This window comes from Takifugu rubripes, unplaced genomic scaffold (assembly GCF_901000725.2).
Source record: "Takifugu rubripes unplaced genomic scaffold, fTakRub1.2, whole genome shotgun sequence".
Lineage (NCBI taxonomy): Eukaryota > Metazoa > Chordata > Actinopteri > Tetraodontiformes > Tetraodontidae > Takifugu > Takifugu rubripes.
Genome location: NW_021821637.1, coordinates 360,522 through 379,857, shown reverse-complemented (window position 1 = coordinate 379,857; position 19,336 = coordinate 360,522). Strand labels below are relative to the sequence as shown.

The window sequence follows — 19,336 nt, the reverse complement described above, 5'->3', positions numbered from 1 at the left end:
TACTGCAGTCAGACAAAAGGGGGAAATGAGGTTTCATAACAGCAGCTCAGCTGGTGCTTCAGCGCCCTCTGGTGGTGGAGATGAGTAATGACACCTCATTCAGTTCAGCGTTCAAAGGCCTCAAATGAGTTCATGAGGGACGTTTATTCCTGCACACACTCTACACACACTCTACACACACTACACACACTCTACACACTCTACACACACTCTACACACTCTACACACACTCTATACACACTCTACACACACTCTACACACACTCTACACACTCTACACACACTCTACACACTCTACACACTCTACACACACTCTACACACTCTACACACACTCTACACACACTCTACACTCTACACACACTCTACACTCTACACACACTCTACACACACTCTACACACTCTACACACACTCTACACACATTCTACACACTCTACACACTCTACACACACTCTGCACACACTCTACACACTCTACACACACTCTACACACACTCTACACACTCTACACACTCTACACACTCTACACACTCTATACACACACTCTACACTCTATACACACTCTACACACTCTCTACACACACACTCTACACACTCTACACACACTCTACACACACTCTACACTCCACACACACTCTACACTCCACACACACTCTACACACACACTCTACACACTCTACACTCCACACACTCTACACACACTCTACACACACTGTACACTCTACACACACACTCTACACACACTCTACACTCTACACACACTCTACACTCTACACACACTCTAAACACACTCTACACTCCACACACACTCTACACACACACTCTACACACACTCTACACACACTCTACACTCTACACACACTCTATACACACTCTACACTCTACACACTCTACACACACTCTACACACACACTCTACACACACTCTACACTCTACACACACACTCTACACTCTACACACACACTCTACACACATTCTACACTCTACACACACACTCTACACTCTACACACACACTCTACACACTCTACACTCTACACAAACACTCTACACACACACTCTACACACATTCTACACTCTACACACACACTCTACACTCTATACACACACTCTACACTCCACACACACTCCACACACACTCTACACACACTCTACACTCTACACACACACTCTACACACACACTCTACACACACTCTACACACTCTACACACACTCTACACACACTCTACACACTCTGCACACACTCTACACACTCTACACACACACTCTACACACACTCTACACACACTCTACACACTCTACACACACTCTACACACACTCTACACACACTCTACACTCTACACACACTCTACACTCTACACACACTCTACACTCCACACACACTCCACACACACTCTACACACACACTCTACACACACTCTACACACACTCTACACACACTCTACACTCTACACACACTCTATACACACTCTACACTCTACACAAACACTCTACACTCTACACACACACTCTACACACACTCTACACTCTACACACACACTCTACACTCTACACACACACTCTACACACATTCTACACTCTACACACACACTCTACACTCTACACACACACTCTACACACTCTACACTCTACACAAACACTCTACACACACACTCTACACACATTCTACACTCTACACACACACTCTACACACACTCTACACACACTCTACACACACCACTCTACACCACACACTCTACACACACTCTACCCACACTCTACACACACTCTACACACACTCTACACACACTCTGCACACACTCTACACACTCTACACACACTCTACACACACTCTACACACACTCTACACTCTACACACACACTCTACACACACTCTACAACAACCTCTACACAACACTCTGCACACACTCTACACACACTCTACACACACTCTGCACACACTCTACACACACCTCTGCACACACTCTACACACTCTACACACTCTACACACACTCTACACACACTCTACACACTCTACACACACTCTACACACTCTACACACTCTCTACACACACTCTACACACTCTACACTCTACACACACTCTACACACTCTCTACACACACTCTACACACTCTACACTCTATACACACTCTACACACACTCTACACACACACACTCTACACACTCTACACACACTCTACACACACTCTACACTCCACACACACTCTACACTCCACACACACTCTACACACACACTCTACACACTCTACACTCCACACACACTCTACACACACTCTACACACACTGTACACTCTACACACACTCTACACTCTACACACACTCTACACTCTCCACACACTCTACACACACTCTACACTCTACACTCCACACACACTCTACACACACTCTACACACACTCTACACTCTACACTCCACACACACTCTACACACACTCTACACACACACTCTACACACACTCTACACTCTACACACACTCTACACCCTACACACACTCTACACTCTACACTCTACACACACTCTACACACACTCTACACACTCTACACACACTCTGCACACACTCTACACACACTCTACACACACTCTACACACACTCTACACTCTACACTCCACACACACTCTACACACACTCTACACACACACTCTACACACACTCTACACTCTACACACACTCTACACTCTACACACACTCTACACTCTACACTCTACACACACTCTACACACACTCTACACACTCTACACACACTCTGCACACACTCTACACACACTCTACACACACTCTACACACACTCTACACACTCTGCACACACTCTACACACTCTACACACACTCTACACACACTCTACACACACTCTACACACACTCTACACTCTACACTCCACACACACTCTACACACACTCTACACACACACTCTACACACACTCTACACTCTACACACACTCTACACACACTCTACACACTCTACACACACTCTACACTCACATCTACACCTCTACACACACACACTCTAACACTACACTATACAGAGTACACTCTACACACACTCTACACACACTCTACACACACTGTACACTCTACACACACTCTACACTCTACACACACTCTACACTCTCCACACACTCTACACACACTCTACACTCTACACTCCACACACACTCTACACACACTCTACACACACTCTACACTCTACACTCCACACACACTCTACACACACTCTACACACACACTCTACACACACTCTACACTCTACACACACACTCTACACCCTACACACACTCTACACTCTACACTCTACACTCTACACACACTCTACACACACTCTACACTCTACACACACTCTGCACACACTCTACACACACTCTACACACACTCTACACACACTCTACACTCTACACTCCACACACACTCTACACACACTCTACACACACACTCTACACACACTCTACACTCTACACACACTCTACACTCTACACACACTCTACACTCTACACTCTACACACACTCTACACACACTCTACACACTCTACACACACTCTGCACACACTCTACACACACTCTACACACACTCTACACACACTCTACACACTCTACACACACTCTACACACTCTACACACACTCTACACACACTCTACACACACTCTACACACTCTACACTCCACACACACTCTACACACACTCTACACACACACTCTACACACACTCTACACACTCTACACACACTCTACACTCTACACACACTCTACACTCTACACTCTACACACTCTACACTCTACACACACTCTACACACACACTCTACACACACTCTACACACACTCTACACACACTCTACACACACTCTACACACACTCTACACACTCTACACACACTCTACACACACTCTACACACACTCTACACACACTCTACACACACTCTACACACACTCTACACACACTCTACACACACTCTACACACACTCTACACACTCTACACACTCTACACACACTCTACACACTCTACACACTCTACACACTCTCTACACACACTCTACACACTCTACACTCTATACACACTCTACACACACACTCTACACACTCTACACACACTCTACACATACTCTACACTCCACACACACTCTACACACACACTCTACACACTCTACACTCCACACACACTCTACACACACTCTACACACACTGTACACTCTACACACACTTAACACTCTACACACACTCTACACACACACTCTACACACACTCTACACTCTACACTCTACACTCCACACACACTCCACACACACTCTACACACACACTCTACACACACTCTACACACACACTCTACACACACTCTACACACACTCTACACTCTACACACACTCTATACACACTCTACACTCTACACAAACACTCTACACACACTCTACACTCTACACAAACACTCTACACACACTCTACACTCTACACAAACACTCTGCACACACTCTACACTCTAAACACACACTCTACACACATTCTACACTCTACACACACACTCTACACTCTATACACACACTCTACACTCCACACACACTCTACACACACTCTACATTCTACACACACGCTCTACACACACACTCTACACACACTCTACACTCTACACACACACTCTACACTCCACACACACTCTACACACACTCTACACTCTACACACACTCTACACTCTACACACACTCTACACACACTCTACACTCTACACAAACACTCTACACACACTCTACACTCTACACACACACTCTCTACACACATTCTACACTCTACGCACACACTACACACACACTCTACACACACTCTACACACTACACACACAGTCTACACACACCTTAAACACACTCCGCACACACTACACACACACTCTACACACACTCTACACACTCTCTACACACACTCTACACACACTCTACACACTCTACACACAGACACACAAAGCCTTGTGCCACTGTAACTATCATAACGGGCTGTGACAGCAACAAGAAGTAGAATGAAAACATGAATCCTGTGGTGGCTTCACCATCAGAAGGTCTCACTCTGAAATATGAACCTAATGTTTCCCCTTTTAGTAACAACGTAACAAAATGAGTTTAACTCAAATGTTAAAATGTTCTTGCTGTGTTTCCCAAACTGAGAATCGACCGCCAGACTCGTTATATCAGCGTCTAATGGAGCAACAACGTGGTTTATAAAGATTGTTCAGCCCTCGGGGAGAAGAGCCCAAATTGTCCAGGCTTAAAATTGAGTTCCAGTAAAACCTGGAACCTTTGAACTGGGACTAATGGATCCAGAAATACGGCAGAAGAAGAAGAAGAGACCAGGAATGAAGATAAGCTGATTTACAGCTGACAACACTCACACTTGTTCTTTCACAACCTTCTCAGCAAGGTCACTGTTGGGCTGAGGGACTCATCAGACCAGGAACCTTCGTTCTGATCCAGGTTTGGGTTCAGGGTTCCAGGTTCTTGGTCTGGACTTCACACTCCTTCATGCCTGAACGGTTGAGGTGTTCCTTCATGTTGCTTAAACTCAGAACAACAGAATTCACATTAGCAACTCCGTCCCTGCCACACTAGCGTAGCGGCAAACCCCATTCATTCATTCACTCATTCATTCACTCATTCATTCACTCATTCATAACCCCCCCCATCATAGTAACCCTAACCTGCTCTCCTAACCCCCCCCCCCCCCCCCCCCATCATAGTAACCCTAACCCCCCCCCAACGATAACGATGCTCAGTCATTGATGAGCACAGCACCTGGACGTCTGTTACTGCCCCTTTAAGCCTCCAGCTGCCCTGTGATTGGATGGTGGGGGAACTGGACCCTAATGGGGGTGTCTCCAGCCCAGTGGTGCTGAGCTTCTCACTCACTCCAGGATGAGTTCTGAGGCTCTTCAGCTGTGCAGCAGCAGAGGTGTTTCTGCAGCCAAGAGACACAAGAGCATCAGGAAGACCACCAGGAGGATCTACTCAGCGTACCCGGACCGGCAGGGGTCAGTACCAGCCCCCTTACCTGAACGCCCTGGTTCTGTAGGGTCGTTATTCATGTTAAAGCGCAGCTCAGAACGAGCTTTATAAAGACGTCATTGGATGAAGATCGGAGGGTTTTAAGGGCTTTAGCCTCCCAAACATCCGACTTTTATCTGCAAGAATCCGCCAACACAGGCGGAATTTCAAGGGTTTCTTTTGATTTCTGATTCGACCAATTTAGAAACTTTAGAAAAAACATATATGTGTCTGTATTTCCCTTTTTTTAATGTGGGTATTTTGGTAAATATTCCACCCTGTCAGTTATTAAAAACAGCAAACTGTTAGAGTGTGTGTGTGTGTGTGTGTGTGTGTGTGTGTGTGTGTGTGTTATATTTTACATTATATATTTATTTTAAATTGAATAGAAAGTGCGAACATCACGTGTTCAGAGGCTCATTCGACTCTTCGATCCGGCAGCGCCTCAGACGATGAAGATGACGGCGAGGAGCGAATGGACAGCAACGATCCAGAGGAGATGTTCCAGAACATTCAGTACCAGAAAGAAATCATCGCCAACATTCGGACCCGACCTTGGCCAATGAGACGCAAGCTCAAAGTCCTAAAGTAGTGCCCAGTTTTTCCTTCCATGTGTGATTTGGCATGTTCACGCCTGGATAACTGACAGGTGAAGGTGGTGAGGGAAGCCTCCACAGACGCCACCGACCGGCCGGTTCTTCCCTCTGTCGCCACGTATGAGGCCTTTATAGCCCCCCACGGAGCTTCCACGTGTGTTAATATACACGATTGCTGCTATATGAAGCCTTTATAGCCCCCACGGAGCTCCCACGTGTGTTAATATGCACGATTGCTGCTATATGAAGCCTTTATAGCCCCCACGGAGCTCCCACATGTGTTAATATACACGATTGCTGCTAAATGCTCTCTGGGGGTGCATGTGTGTGCTGGAGGCTTCAACATAATTAGGAGACCCTCGGCAGGGAGGAGATGTGCTGAGGGTGGATAAGGGCGTTTATAGGGGCAGTTTGTTATTACTGCCCAGGTTTTATTACAGCCATCACTTTGCCTTTTATACCCTTTCATCTCCACTGCTGGAACAGCTCCTATTTCACGTCCCAAGTCACTGATTTGTCCTGAACGCATCATCCAGGCCCTCATCTGTTGAGGAAAGGTTCCACTGCCACGACCTTTAATCTGACTACTTTGGAATGGTCCTACTGGGAGAGCTGGTGCTTTCTGCACCAAAGCAAATGATTTCCTTTGATTTTACCTTTGATTTTACCTTTAGACAAGTCGTGTCCGCTGTGACAGCCTCTTCTCTGTTTTGGGTCCCTGATTGCAGACAGGCCAGAATAATAGTTGTGAAGTATGAGGGGCGGCTGACCAGAACCAGAGGGTACCAGAACGCAGGAGCTGATGTAAGTGGGAGCTTATTGTAAAAAAATAGAGCCACATAGGAAGGCACCTACACACAACAACCCCCAACACTGTTCATTGGGACCCCCCCCCCCCCCCAGCGGTGACCACGCAGACCTGTTCATGGCATTTTACAACTCTGAGGACTCAGGAAAGAACCTTTAGAAGCTCTCAGAGCTGTCACCAAGAGAGGGGAGAACACTGTTCTGCAGAACGACACCCTGCTGGCTTCCTCCTGGGGGGTCGGAGCAGCTCTGGTCCCGGGGGGCCGAGGCCACAGGACAGTCCACACACATCATGGGCTGGTGTGCCCCTGAGCAAGGCACCCTTTCTATCGCTCGTTGGTGGGTCGGTATTCCAGGTTCTTTCCTCCTTCAGGTGGTAACATTGTCCCAGTATCCTCAGATCCTCTCTGTACTGGTTTCCAGCTCAATAGGGCCATTGTGGACTGTTTAAATACACTTTTCTTGTTTCTTTTATGTTGTTGCTGATGAAGCTAGATTTTACCGTGTGATTGTTCCTGCCCAGTAACGATAATGTGCTTATCAGAGGGGATAAATGGAGCGCCAGAGCTGGGCAGAGAATTTACGGCCTGCTGTTACAGTTGACGTTAATTAAAATGTTAAGGCCTCATCACAATAAATTGCTTTTGATTATTTAGTCATTTTAAACGTTAGGTGCTTGTTTATAGAGAACTCCAGTCAGTGGAGCTAAAAGCTTCATTCTTCACAATAACCATCAAATCATGAACAGCTTCCATTTTAAAAAGACCTATTTTTTAAAAAAAAACTGTGTGTATAAATTATTGTTGGTGTATTAATTTCCAGTCAAATGGAAGAGAATAACGCGGTGTGAGCAGAGCCAGAACTGTAATATCAATGACATCCTGGTGAATGTGGCGTTTGGTTGGTCACACGAACCCTCCGTCTGTGATCCTGCAGCTACTGAAAAAGATTTCCCGTCTTCTCTACAACGTCACCGTCCTGTTTATTCCCTGGGAGGTGAGGATCAAGAAGATAGAAAGTGAGTCACCTCCACGTTTCCATCTGTTCTTGCACGTTTCGAACCGTCTTTGATGCTGCTCGGGTCTCCTCTTCCACCGAGGTCACTTTGGTTCCGGCGTGGCGTCCTACTTCATCTTCCTGCGCTGGCTGTTTGGTATCAACATCGTTCTGTCGATCATGACGGGAGCCTTCATTATCCTCCCTGAGGTCAGCACATCTCTCTTGGCTCTACATGGAGACTTGTTCTCTTAATCTCAGTCTCCAGTTTTGGAGACCAATGCTGGATTTACGGGGCACAAGTCAGTGTCCTCCTGAGCTTGTCCCAAGACCAGATAAATGTAGATAGTCGCATCAGGAAGAAGATTCAGCATAAAAATGAGCCTTGATCCAAGCCCATCGGTGCTGTTCAGCTCCAAACCCCAACCCCTATAGTGATGGACAGGCTGGAAGATGAGGTGAGACAGGAACCTCTGAACTATCGTGTTGGGAGGTGGCGAAAGGATGGTTGTGGAGAAAGAGAATCTGAAGTCCGTTGGTGTGAGAGAAGAAGAAGAAGCAATATAGAAGGTCTGGTCAGATGGAGAGAGTGGCCCCACGAGGTGGCCCCTGAGGGGAACAGCCAAGCATAGAAGATGTCCAGTTTTAGTGGCTCCACAAAAAAGCACAGAGTATAAAAATAATGGCATTAGAGTCCATTATTACATACAGTAATAATGTACATTAATTATTGAATTACTGTGCACCTGTGTGTTGCAGCTGCTGGCTGGAGCTCCTTTTGGGACAACAAGAAGTAAAACTATCCCCAAAGAGCAAGTGGCTTCAGCCCAGGACTTGGACACCATCTGGTCTCTTGGGGCAAGAATCTTCTTAGTATTAGCAGAAGGGCATTAGCAGGAAATCTGATGGATCATTTGTCACAGACAGTTAAACATTGTTTAGAGAGTTAAACATTGTTAAAGAGTTAGACATAGTTTAAAACAGTTAGACGTAGTAAAAAACAGTTAAACATTGTTACACAGAGTTTAACATTGTTAAAAGTAATTAAACATTGTTAAAAAGAGTTTAACATTGTTAAAAGTAATTAAACATTGTTAAAGAGAGTTTAACATTGTTAAAAAGAGTAAGTTGTAGTTAAAAACAGTTAAACATTGTTACACAGAGTTTAACATTGTTAAAAGTAGTTAAACATTGTTAAAGAGAGTTTAACATAGTTAAACAGAGTTTAACATTGTTAAAAGTAGTTAAACATTGTTAAAAAGAGTTTAACATTGTTAAAAAGAGTTTAACATTGTTAAAAAGAGTTAGATGTAGTTAAAAACAGTTAAACATTGTTACACAGAGTTTAACATTGTTAAAGGTAATTAAACATTGTTAAAGAGAGTTATTGTTAAAGAGAGTTTAACATTGTTAAAAAGAGTTAGACGTAGTTAAACAGAGTTAAACATTGTTAAAGAGAGTTTAACATAGTTAAACAGAGTTTAACATTGTTAAAAGTAGTTAAACATTGTTAAAAAGAGTTTAACATTGTTAAAAAGAGTTTAACATTGTTAAAAAGAGTTAGATGTAGTTAAAAACAGTTAAACATTGTTACACAGAGTTTAACATTGTTAAAAGTAGTTAAACATTGTTAAAGAGAGTTAAACATAGTTAAACAGAGTTTAACATTGTTAAAGGTAATTAAACATTGTTAAAGAGAGTTATTGTTAAAGAGAGTTTAACATTGTTAAAAAGAGTTAGACGTAGTTAAAAACAGCTAAACATTGTTAAAAACAATTAAACATCGAGACTGTTTTACTGCCTTTTTATTTACTTCACACTGTCCAATGTGTTTAAATAATCCTATAGGTGAAGTAACAGATTTAAATAATCAGTTTGTGCTCAGCAAATACAAAAACAGTGTTAGTATCAGTAATGAGTATGAGTAATTAATGTTCCATAATTGAGCTCTGACTAACTCTTCCTTATCCTCTGAAGGAGGTGAAACACAACAGAAACACAAGATAGAAAACCAGAAAGGTGTTATAACCTGTACCTGTGCGTCCAGGGACATCTATATGCAAACAGGGGGCTCTCCTAGTAGACTACTGTGTCATATTTCCCAAACTGCATGAGTATGATCTCGTCTTGTGTTTCACCTCCACAGGGTTACCTGCAGTACTCCGTCTTATTCTATGGTTACTACGGCAGAGTGAGGAAGATCGGCAGTGCGGGGTACCGACTGCCCCTCGCCTACTTCCTGGTTGGCATGGCTGTGTTCGCCTACAGCTTCATCTTTCTGTTGAGAAAGTAATTGATTTCTTTAAAACGCAGTTGGGTCGTCCACCTGTGTGGAAGCACACCTGTGGGACAGAAGTGATTCAGGTGGTTCAAGAAAGCCGATCGCTGTTTGAAATCTACCATATCAGAATAGTACCGGTACTAGAAAAATTGTGATAGATTACCACAAGTGCCCCCCTCCCCAATGTGGGCCTGAGATGTCTTCCTTAATCCAGAAGGAAAGCAGCACCAGGACGAGAACATGAAGTGGCTGATAATGTTTCTGATGAGCATTTTGGTCACTTAGATTTCATTCCCAATTGCAGAATGGCTAAGAACTCCCGTCTGAACCTGGCCAGCACCTCTGACGAGAACTTCACCTTCTGTTGGAGGGTGTTCTGTGCCTGGGATTACCTGATCGGGAATCCAGAGGCTGCTGAGAGCAAAGCGGCTGCTATTGTGAACAACATCAGGGTCAGCAAGGAAATGAACGTTAGAGACCGTCTCTGTGTCACCAATGGTCACCAACATGTCTCTTAATGTACAGGAAGCCATAGTGGACGAGCAGGAGAAGAAAAAAGACACCAGCCTGTAAGCATCGGCTCTCCCTCCCCCTATAGATATATACATATGACAGAGGCACTGGAGCAAAACGTCTGGTAACATCTTGTTTCCTGGAGCCTCTGCTGTATTGTAGTGATGTCATAGTCTCCAGGTGTGTTTCTCCATGTGACTTTGTGTGTCGTTCTGTGGTTTTTCAGCGCAGTGCTGATCAGTCTGCGGATACTAGCTAACATCTTGGTGCTGCTGTTTTTGGCGGGCAGCATCTACATCATCTACTTTGTGGTGGAACGTTCTCAGAAACTGGAGCAGGAAAAGCCTGAGCTGACGCTGTGGGAGAAGAACGAGGTCAGAGAGCTGAGCGAACATCATCTCCATTAGCTTCAGTTCTAGCGTGTAGGAACCCATGTGTACGTCACCATAACGATCCAGTAAAGCAGTAATTAGGTGATCAGAATAATCACATCTCATACATAGCTATGGAACTCAGTCATGTGATTAGAACGATACTCTGGCTTACATGTTTTAGGCTACTCATCAGATTTCTTTTGGAAAACATCCCATAGACTCAATAAGTGTGCAGCCAGAGGTGGCGCTGTTCTGCTTTGATCATATATATTCTATATTCTTCCTCGTTTTAATCGTTTCACGTTCATCTTGTTTAGGGTGAAAACATTTAAAATTTAAGATTTTTTTAACGTAAAAGCACGAAATAACATAATAGTTTCCCTTCTTAATGTTAATAATGAAATAATGTGATAGTTTCTCATTATAACGTGGAAACATGAACATGATCATTTTTCTTTATAATGTGAAAACATAAAATAACGTGAGTTTCTCGTTATGACCTAAAAACATGAAATAACGTGAGTTTCTCGTTATAGCTTGAAAACATAAAATAACGTAAGTTTCTCGTTATAACCTAAAAACATGAAATAACGTGGTGTTTCTCGTTATAACTCAGAAACATAAAATAACGTGAGTTTCTCGTTATAACCTAAAAACATGAAATAACGTGGTGTTTCTCGTTATAGCTTGAAAACATAAAATAACGTGAGTTTCTCGTTATGACCTAAAAACATGAAATAACCTAAGTTTCTCGTTATGACCTAAAAACATAAAATAACGTGAGTTTCTCGTTATAACTCAGAAACATAAAATAATGTGAGTTTCTCGTTATAACTCAGAAACATAAAATAACGTGAGTTTCTCGTTATAACCTGAAAACATGAAATAACGTGAGTTTCTCGTTATAGCTTGAAAACATAAAATAACATGGGTTTCTCGTTATAGCTTGAAAACATAAAATAACGTGAGTTTCTCGTTATAACCTAAAAACATGAACTAACGTGGTGAGTCCCAGCAGCTGATTTTTTGTATGTGTGGCAGAAATATGCATCCGTACTTCTGTCCTTTACCCAGTGGCTCTAAATCAAAGGGCTGGGACTTCCAACCTGAAATGTAAACCAATATAGACGCAAACGCTACAGATGTGGTGATCTGTTGCTATTTCCATATTCATGAGCAGAAGTTGGTGAAGTGGTCAGCACATCAGACAAACTGGGAGTTGCCAACATCCAGCGGTGTGAACGACAGGATAGTTCCAGTAAAAGCTTTTAGCAACTTTAGTTCATGATGTTGCCAGTGGTGGATCTCCTAATCCCCATTATTTGCTGAAGAACTTAATTATTCATATAAAACATGACCTGGTAGCTGAGTTGTGATTGTGGGGGTTGAGATCACAGTTGGTTTCCCCACCTGAAAAGATGAGAATAACGTTTATTTCACCCTTCTGCTGAGACTGCAGTGCTTCACTTGTGCTGTGGCTAACTGGTTAGCTTGCTTAGAGCCCAGCAATGTCAGCACTGTTGGTGTCTTTCCCCCTTTCTTGAGGTGAGTGTGGTGGTTTCTCTCATCACCATGATCGCTCCATCGGCCTTTGAGCTGGTGGCTCAGATGGAGATGTACCATCCACGCACTTCACTCAGATTCCAGTTAGCAAGGTCAGCCCGCCACTGTTGAATACAGCCTCATCTCAATATACCAGTGTACCAGTGACAGCTTTCTCTACTAATAGACCTTTTCCTGTCCTCAGAGTGCTGGTTTTGTACCTGGGGAACCTCTACAGCCTCATTATTGCCCTTCTTGACAAAGTTAACAGTATGAGCTCCTCTGTGAGTACAAAACTATCAAAAGTGTGATTCATTACTAACGTGGGTACATCCTTCATATAAGATATCATATTTTGCTTTTTGGAGAAGATGTGTGATGATGAGAACTGTGATTTTAACAACTTAAAATGGCTTAAAATGGGGGGGGGGTTACACTTAAGAAATAGAGTGTAGGATTTCAAGTATTTTGTGACTGACAATTGTTTTTAATATCTAATATTAAACAGAGCAAACATGTTGTTTACATATATGCATCATGCTGTACATTGAGCAGGTATAACATTGACCACTGACTGGATTATTCCTTCATCGGGGCATCTGGGATGTATTAGGCAACAAAGTTGATGTCCTCAAAGTTGAATCTAGAAAACTGGATCTATGAAGCACCAATGAAAAGTGTTCCATGAAGGGAAAAGTGGTGAACAGGGTCAAAGACTGGCCGAGGTGGTCTGACCCAACACACCAGCGTGTGAAAACCAGTCACAAATAATGACTTTGACCCACAACTTTGTGTTGTGATGCATGTTTTTTTTGGGAATAGTTGTGATAACTTTGAATTTGTCTGCATTTGTATTCCAGCTTCAGGTGTCTCCAGGTAACTTCTCTGACTCCAGTTCCTTGCTGGCCACCATCTCTCAGCAGGAGTTGGGGGGTCACCCGCCTACAGTGGCTTACATCGCTGAGCAACATAACACCACAAGAGTAACCATAGCAACTGTCTTGGATCAAACAAGTCATAGAAGGAGCTTCTCCAACCAGACCGCTCTGTTTGAGAAGAACACCCTCTCCCAGCAGGACCAGTGCTGGGAGACCTACGTTGGACAGGTCGTTACCCAGCATGCATGTGAGGGTTTGGGCTGTTAGATAAGTGGACTTGTTGGGATGGATCATGGAGGGTGTGGAGTGGATTAGATTAGATGAAAGGTAGTGTTCCTTAACAATTCGGATGGACAGGCTTGGATAGAAGGTGTGACATCAGTGTGTTTCTCCAGGAAATGCTGAAGCTGTCCATCATTGACATGATCTTCACGGTGGCCAGTATCCTGCTGATCGACTTCATCAGAGGTTTAGTGGTTCGCTACCTGAGTGACTGCTGCTGCTGGGATTTAGAGAGCAAATTTGTAAGTTGGCCTGTGCGAAACACTGGTGCAGTGACAGCAGTCACCACGGTGATTCACATGGAAGCACCATGCGGAGTAGAACCAAGACACCCGAACCCAACCCTCACAATTTTTGCCAACAATATGTCAAATATGGTCCAAATATGGTCCTCTATGGTCCAAGTATGGACTCAGGAACCTAGAAGGTGTTCCAAAACTATTGCTAAAACACTGCTGCAATGTGACATTATCATGAGATGGAAGTGAAATTGTTTGGAGAACGACAAAATGCTAAACGTTGGACATTAGCTTATTTAGCGGCCTCCAGCTCATGAAGGCACATTCTCTTGCTTTCCTCACAGCCTGAATATGGGGAGTTCAAGATAGCAGAGAATGTTCTGCATCTAATCTATAACCAAGGAATGATCTGGTAAGTTGAAATATTAGTCACGTTCTGGTGCAGCTATTTTGATTTTCTGCTAAACTTTGAATGTTGTATCCACCAGATTCTCTCATGCAGAAGCATAAATCCAGCGGAGGCTTAATGCCTTTGCCTTATTATCGTGTAGAAACAATTTGAATCCTTCTAAATTGTTTATTTGCTGTGATTTAATGCGGTTTCTGATATTAGTTCATATTCATTGGATTATAAATTTCCAAAAAGGTCCCTTCTGTTTTGATACAATTACAAAAAAAGAGAGTAAAAAGAACATAAAGTATCACACACGGACATAATACTTTATGGTATAACGTCATATTAAGAAAAGCCTGGAAGAGGCTAGAATGGTCCTTAACCAAAGAACCATCAGGTATGTCTGAACTGATGAGGATTATCGGTCACACTGAGTCACCTTGGCCCAACACAGTTGTAATAGAGGATGTAATTCACCCTTTATAGCCTGTCCAGCACTAAATGAGCTGCTGTTAACAAAAAAGGCTGAGAAGCCGACCGGCCCATGACCCTGTGTGTGTGTGTGTGTGTGTGTGTGTGTGTGTGTGTGTGTGTCTTTCCCCAGGATGGGAGCATTTTTCTCACCATGTCTTCCTGCCTTTAATGTGTTGAAACTCGTTGGTCTGATGTATCTCAGGAGCTGGGCTGTCCTCACCTGTAATGTTCCACATCAGCAGGTGTTCAGAGCCTCCAGGTCTCTCTCACACACACACACACACACACACACACATTTAGTACATCTGATCAATCATCAATAACTCTGATCAATGTCTTGTATAGACTGGTGGCGGCACGTTTTACTCTATGCAGGACTCACAGATCAAGATGAAATGTGTGTGTATTTTCTAACTCTAGATCCTTCTGTTGACTTTCAGGTCAAATAATTTCTACTTGGCGATGTTGTTGTTCATGCTCTTCCTGTGTATGCTGCCCACCATCTTTGCCATCGTGAGATACAGACCTTCACAGCACTGTGGGCCCTTTAGGTAAAGCATCCTATAGGCAGCAGATGCCCCAGGTAGGGGTCTGATCCAGCATTCAAGGAACTTGTTTGGTTCACCTGCAGATGATACTGACAGACGGTGAAACGGTGGTCAGGAAGAATTGATCTTTGAAACAAGCACATTGAGGAATCTGGAATGTTTTTAGTGACTCTGAGCACCAAATGTGTGTTTCAGTGGTCAAGAGAAGATTTACGACATCATTTCTGAGACTGTGGCCAATGATTTCCCACTGTGGTTCAGAACGGTGACGAGTTACATCAGCAGCCCCATCGTGGTGCTGCCAGCCCTGCTGCTTCTGTTGTAAACACACACACACACACACACACACACACACACACAACCAGAGTGCCGGGGGGGTTCTTGGTCAACTCTGGGAAGAGTTCGGGTTGTGCCAAACTTTTTCCAGATCTGTGCCCGTTCAATCTTCTGAGCTCTAGAGCTGCTCAGGAAATATTGTCATAAACTTTCAGTTTTTCTTTTAAAAAGATTCTTTTAAAAAAATAATTAGATTAATGAGAATATTCGAAGGATGCCTTAAGGCCAGAATACAATAATATGAAAGGAGTCGAAGGGTCTGGTGGGTCTGAAGGGTCGAAAGGCTCTGAATGGTCTGAAGGCTCTAAAGGCTCTGAAGGTTCTAAAGGCTCTGAAGGCTCAGAAAGGCTCTGAATGGTCTGAAGGCTCTAAAGGCTCTGAAGGTTCTAAAGGCTCTGAAGGCTCAGAAAGGCTCTGAATGGTCTGAAGGCTCTAAAGGCTCTGAAGGCTCAGAAAGGCTCTGAAGGCTCTGAGGGGTCTGAAGGCTCTAAAGGCTCTGAAGGCTCTGAAGGCTCTGAAGGCGCTGAAGGGTCTGAAGGCTCTGAAGGCACTCAGGTTCTGAAGGCTCTGAAGGGTCTGAAGGCGCTGAGGGGTCTGAAGGCTCTGAAGGCTCTGACAGGCGAGAAACATGTTGGGCTTGTTGCTTTTGCAGTATGCTGATCTACTACCTTCAGGCCATCGCCAGATCCCTCAAATTCACCAACAACCAGCTGAGGATGCAGCTACAGACAGTGAGTTGCTGATCATTTATTATCAATGTTTACTTTCTACATGATATTTCCCTGGATTTTCATTCACCAACAAATGCTTCACATACAGTAGTTTTAGCTTCAGTGTCCGTACTGTTGGCCCAGGGTTAAAAACAACAATTCTAGATCTTCTTGTTGTAGAGGGCTGCAGGTTACAGCAGGATGACCCTCTCATTGTCTCAACCTAAAGATTCTCTACTGAATCCTTTCTCTGTAGGAGCGAACTAAGGACAAGAAGAAAGTCTTCCAAATAGCTGCTGGTAATTCTGTTGTCTTCTTCACCTCCTGACTGGTTTCTCTACGCTCCTGATTTCACTCGGCCACTTGTGTTTAACTGAACTTTAGCAAGGCGTCAGCCTCCAGAGGTGGCAGACAGGAACCACGAACCAGAGAGTGACCTGAGCAGCCAAGAGGCCTCCATCCACACCGGGTCACCCAAACGTTACAGCAGCGTCAAAAACGTCCAGTCGCCTTCTCGCCGTGGAAACAGCATCCGGACCATCGCCCAGTCAGCAGCTGCAGCAGATGTGAAGGACAGAGGGAGCGTAGCTGGATGTGTCCACAGTCCGACAGTGGCCAAAGTACCAAAACACAGGCCGGAGCGCGTACCCAACTGGACTGGCCCAGTTACAGACAGGACCAACAGGTGACTTTTATCAGGTCGCGTCCCTGACAAGTCCAATAACTAATAGTGCCTCTAATGAGAGCATCACTTGGCTGATGATTAGGTAGTGAAGTGCTGACCTGACTAGTGAAGGTAGCAGATTACAGTTGCAGTTGGTCCCTGCTGGGAAGGAAATTAAGGGTGAATTTTAGGTTGTTTCACCTCACTGAGCGAGGGCCGACGTGGTTCTGCCAACCCCCCCTTGTTTGGACTAACCATCATTCCAATAATGACAGTATACAAGCCTGACAAGGAAAAGGAACGGACATGTTGACTCACAGTCAACTGAAGGATGTCCTTTGGTCTGATGAGACCAATTATTGGGACCAAGGTTGTTGCCAAAACCTTGCCGGCAGTCCCACTCAGAACACTGTAGACAGCAGGGTATCCCCCCCCTCCCCCTCCCCCCAGAGTAGAGGTTACCAATAAGAACATCTGCTCCAAGGGGCAACCGTGGGCTTATGACAGTAATTTCACAGAGGTTCCACTCAGAAAAGGTTACATTTATCAGTAACTACACAAAATCTTCCATCACAAAACTTGCCTGGGAGTATTTGAGATGCAAAGACGCTCTAGAAATTCACTGCAACAGAGACACAATTCTGGATCACAATCTCACATTCATCTCACGGTCTTCTGTGTGGCTCTTTCCTATAACAGACCTCCACCATCTGTAGGTCGACTTACTGGTACCTGCAGGTCCAAATCTTATCACCACATGGCCCGCGATCCTCCAAGCTGTGGCTCTGACAGAATCCACACCGAGCCCACCTGCAGGAGAACCGTACGCTCCATACATCCTGGCAATGCTGCGGGGAGCTCCGCTGCTCAGGGTTATGGAGGACGACAAGGTCACACCACTCGCTACATCATCGTCAACGAGCACGTGCCCAGAAGGAAGCTGCTCCACTCAGCAACACGCATTCCACGCCATTACCTGATAGCAGAACCTCCAGAGATCCTGGAGCTCTGTCCACGCAACTCTGAGTGTTTTGCTCCTCAAAACATCAAATGCCAACAACGTTCTCACAGGCCTCACATCTCACATCTCACCCAAGAGTGGGAGGGTGAGGAGCACTTGAAACACAAGAGGAGGCCTCAGGACCACCGCTTCCTGGCAGACCACCAGTCACACTTCTACAGTGAGAACCACATCAAGAACCAGGGGTCCAAAGGAAGACACAGTAATACTAGAAGATATGGAAAGGCCAAGCAGGACGACGGTGAAGGAGAAACTGATGATTTGGCCTCAAAATTCCGTACTAGTGTGAAAGAAGAAGACGGTCTTCAGTTGTGTTCCGTGCATCGGTCCCCAGTGAGGCCGAGACCCCTGAAGACCACCAAGATCAGGACCAAGCCAGAGACTCCTCAGACTGAGTCAGACTCAGCTTCCCCGGGCTCGAGCAGCGACCAACACCATAGCAGCACTGACCAGTACATCCAAGTGATCCATAACAGATCTGAGGTGGCCCAGAAAAGATCCAAAGGCAGCTTATACCTGAATCTGGCTGAGTCACATGACCTGGTCTGCTCCAACGTGTGATGTCACGTATGGACCACAAAATGTCATATACAATAAAGCCAGTGAGGGAAGTGTGCCCTGACTTCTTTGTCTCATTTGTTCCCCCATTTTAAATAGTAATAGAATAGA

General features: G+C 44.5%; 1 protein-coding gene across 1 annotated transcript; it reads left to right on the top strand.

Moving 5' to 3' along the window:
* Positions 1-5,883: 5,883 nt before the first annotated feature.
* LOC446003 (transmembrane channel-like protein 3) lies at positions 5,884-19,286 on the top strand. The gene is made up of 22 exons (XM_029832238.1): positions 5,884-5,999; positions 6,454-6,600; positions 7,283-7,412; positions 8,352-8,433; positions 8,515-8,621; positions 9,171-9,269; positions 10,558-10,700; positions 10,997-11,144; positions 11,218-11,261; positions 11,432-11,579; positions 13,125-13,234; positions 13,327-13,405; positions 13,982-14,227; positions 14,395-14,523; positions 14,865-14,932; positions 15,519-15,647; positions 15,829-15,939; positions 16,132-16,257; positions 16,925-17,003; positions 17,239-17,281; positions 17,367-17,667; positions 18,346-19,286. Exons 1-22 carry the CDS (start codon positions 5,884-5,886, stop codon positions 19,226-19,228), a joined length of 3,468 nt encoding a protein of 1,155 aa, XP_029688098.1. The 3' UTR covers positions 19,229-19,286.
* Positions 19,287-19,336: the final 50 nt, after the last annotated feature.

Coding starts and splice junctions, on each gene's coding strand:
- LOC446003 (XM_029832238.1), top strand. CDS start 5,884: ATGAGTTCTGAGGCTCTTCAGCTGTGCAGCAGCAGAGGTGTTTCTGCA. Junction 14,524..14,864: donor GGGATTTAGAGAGCAAATTT/GTAAGTTGGCCT, acceptor CTTTCCTCACAG/CCTGAATATGGGGAGTTCAA. Junction 15,648..15,828: donor CAGGTGTTCAGAGCCTCCAG/GTCTCTCTCACA, acceptor GTTGACTTTCAG/GTCAAATAATTTCTACTTGG.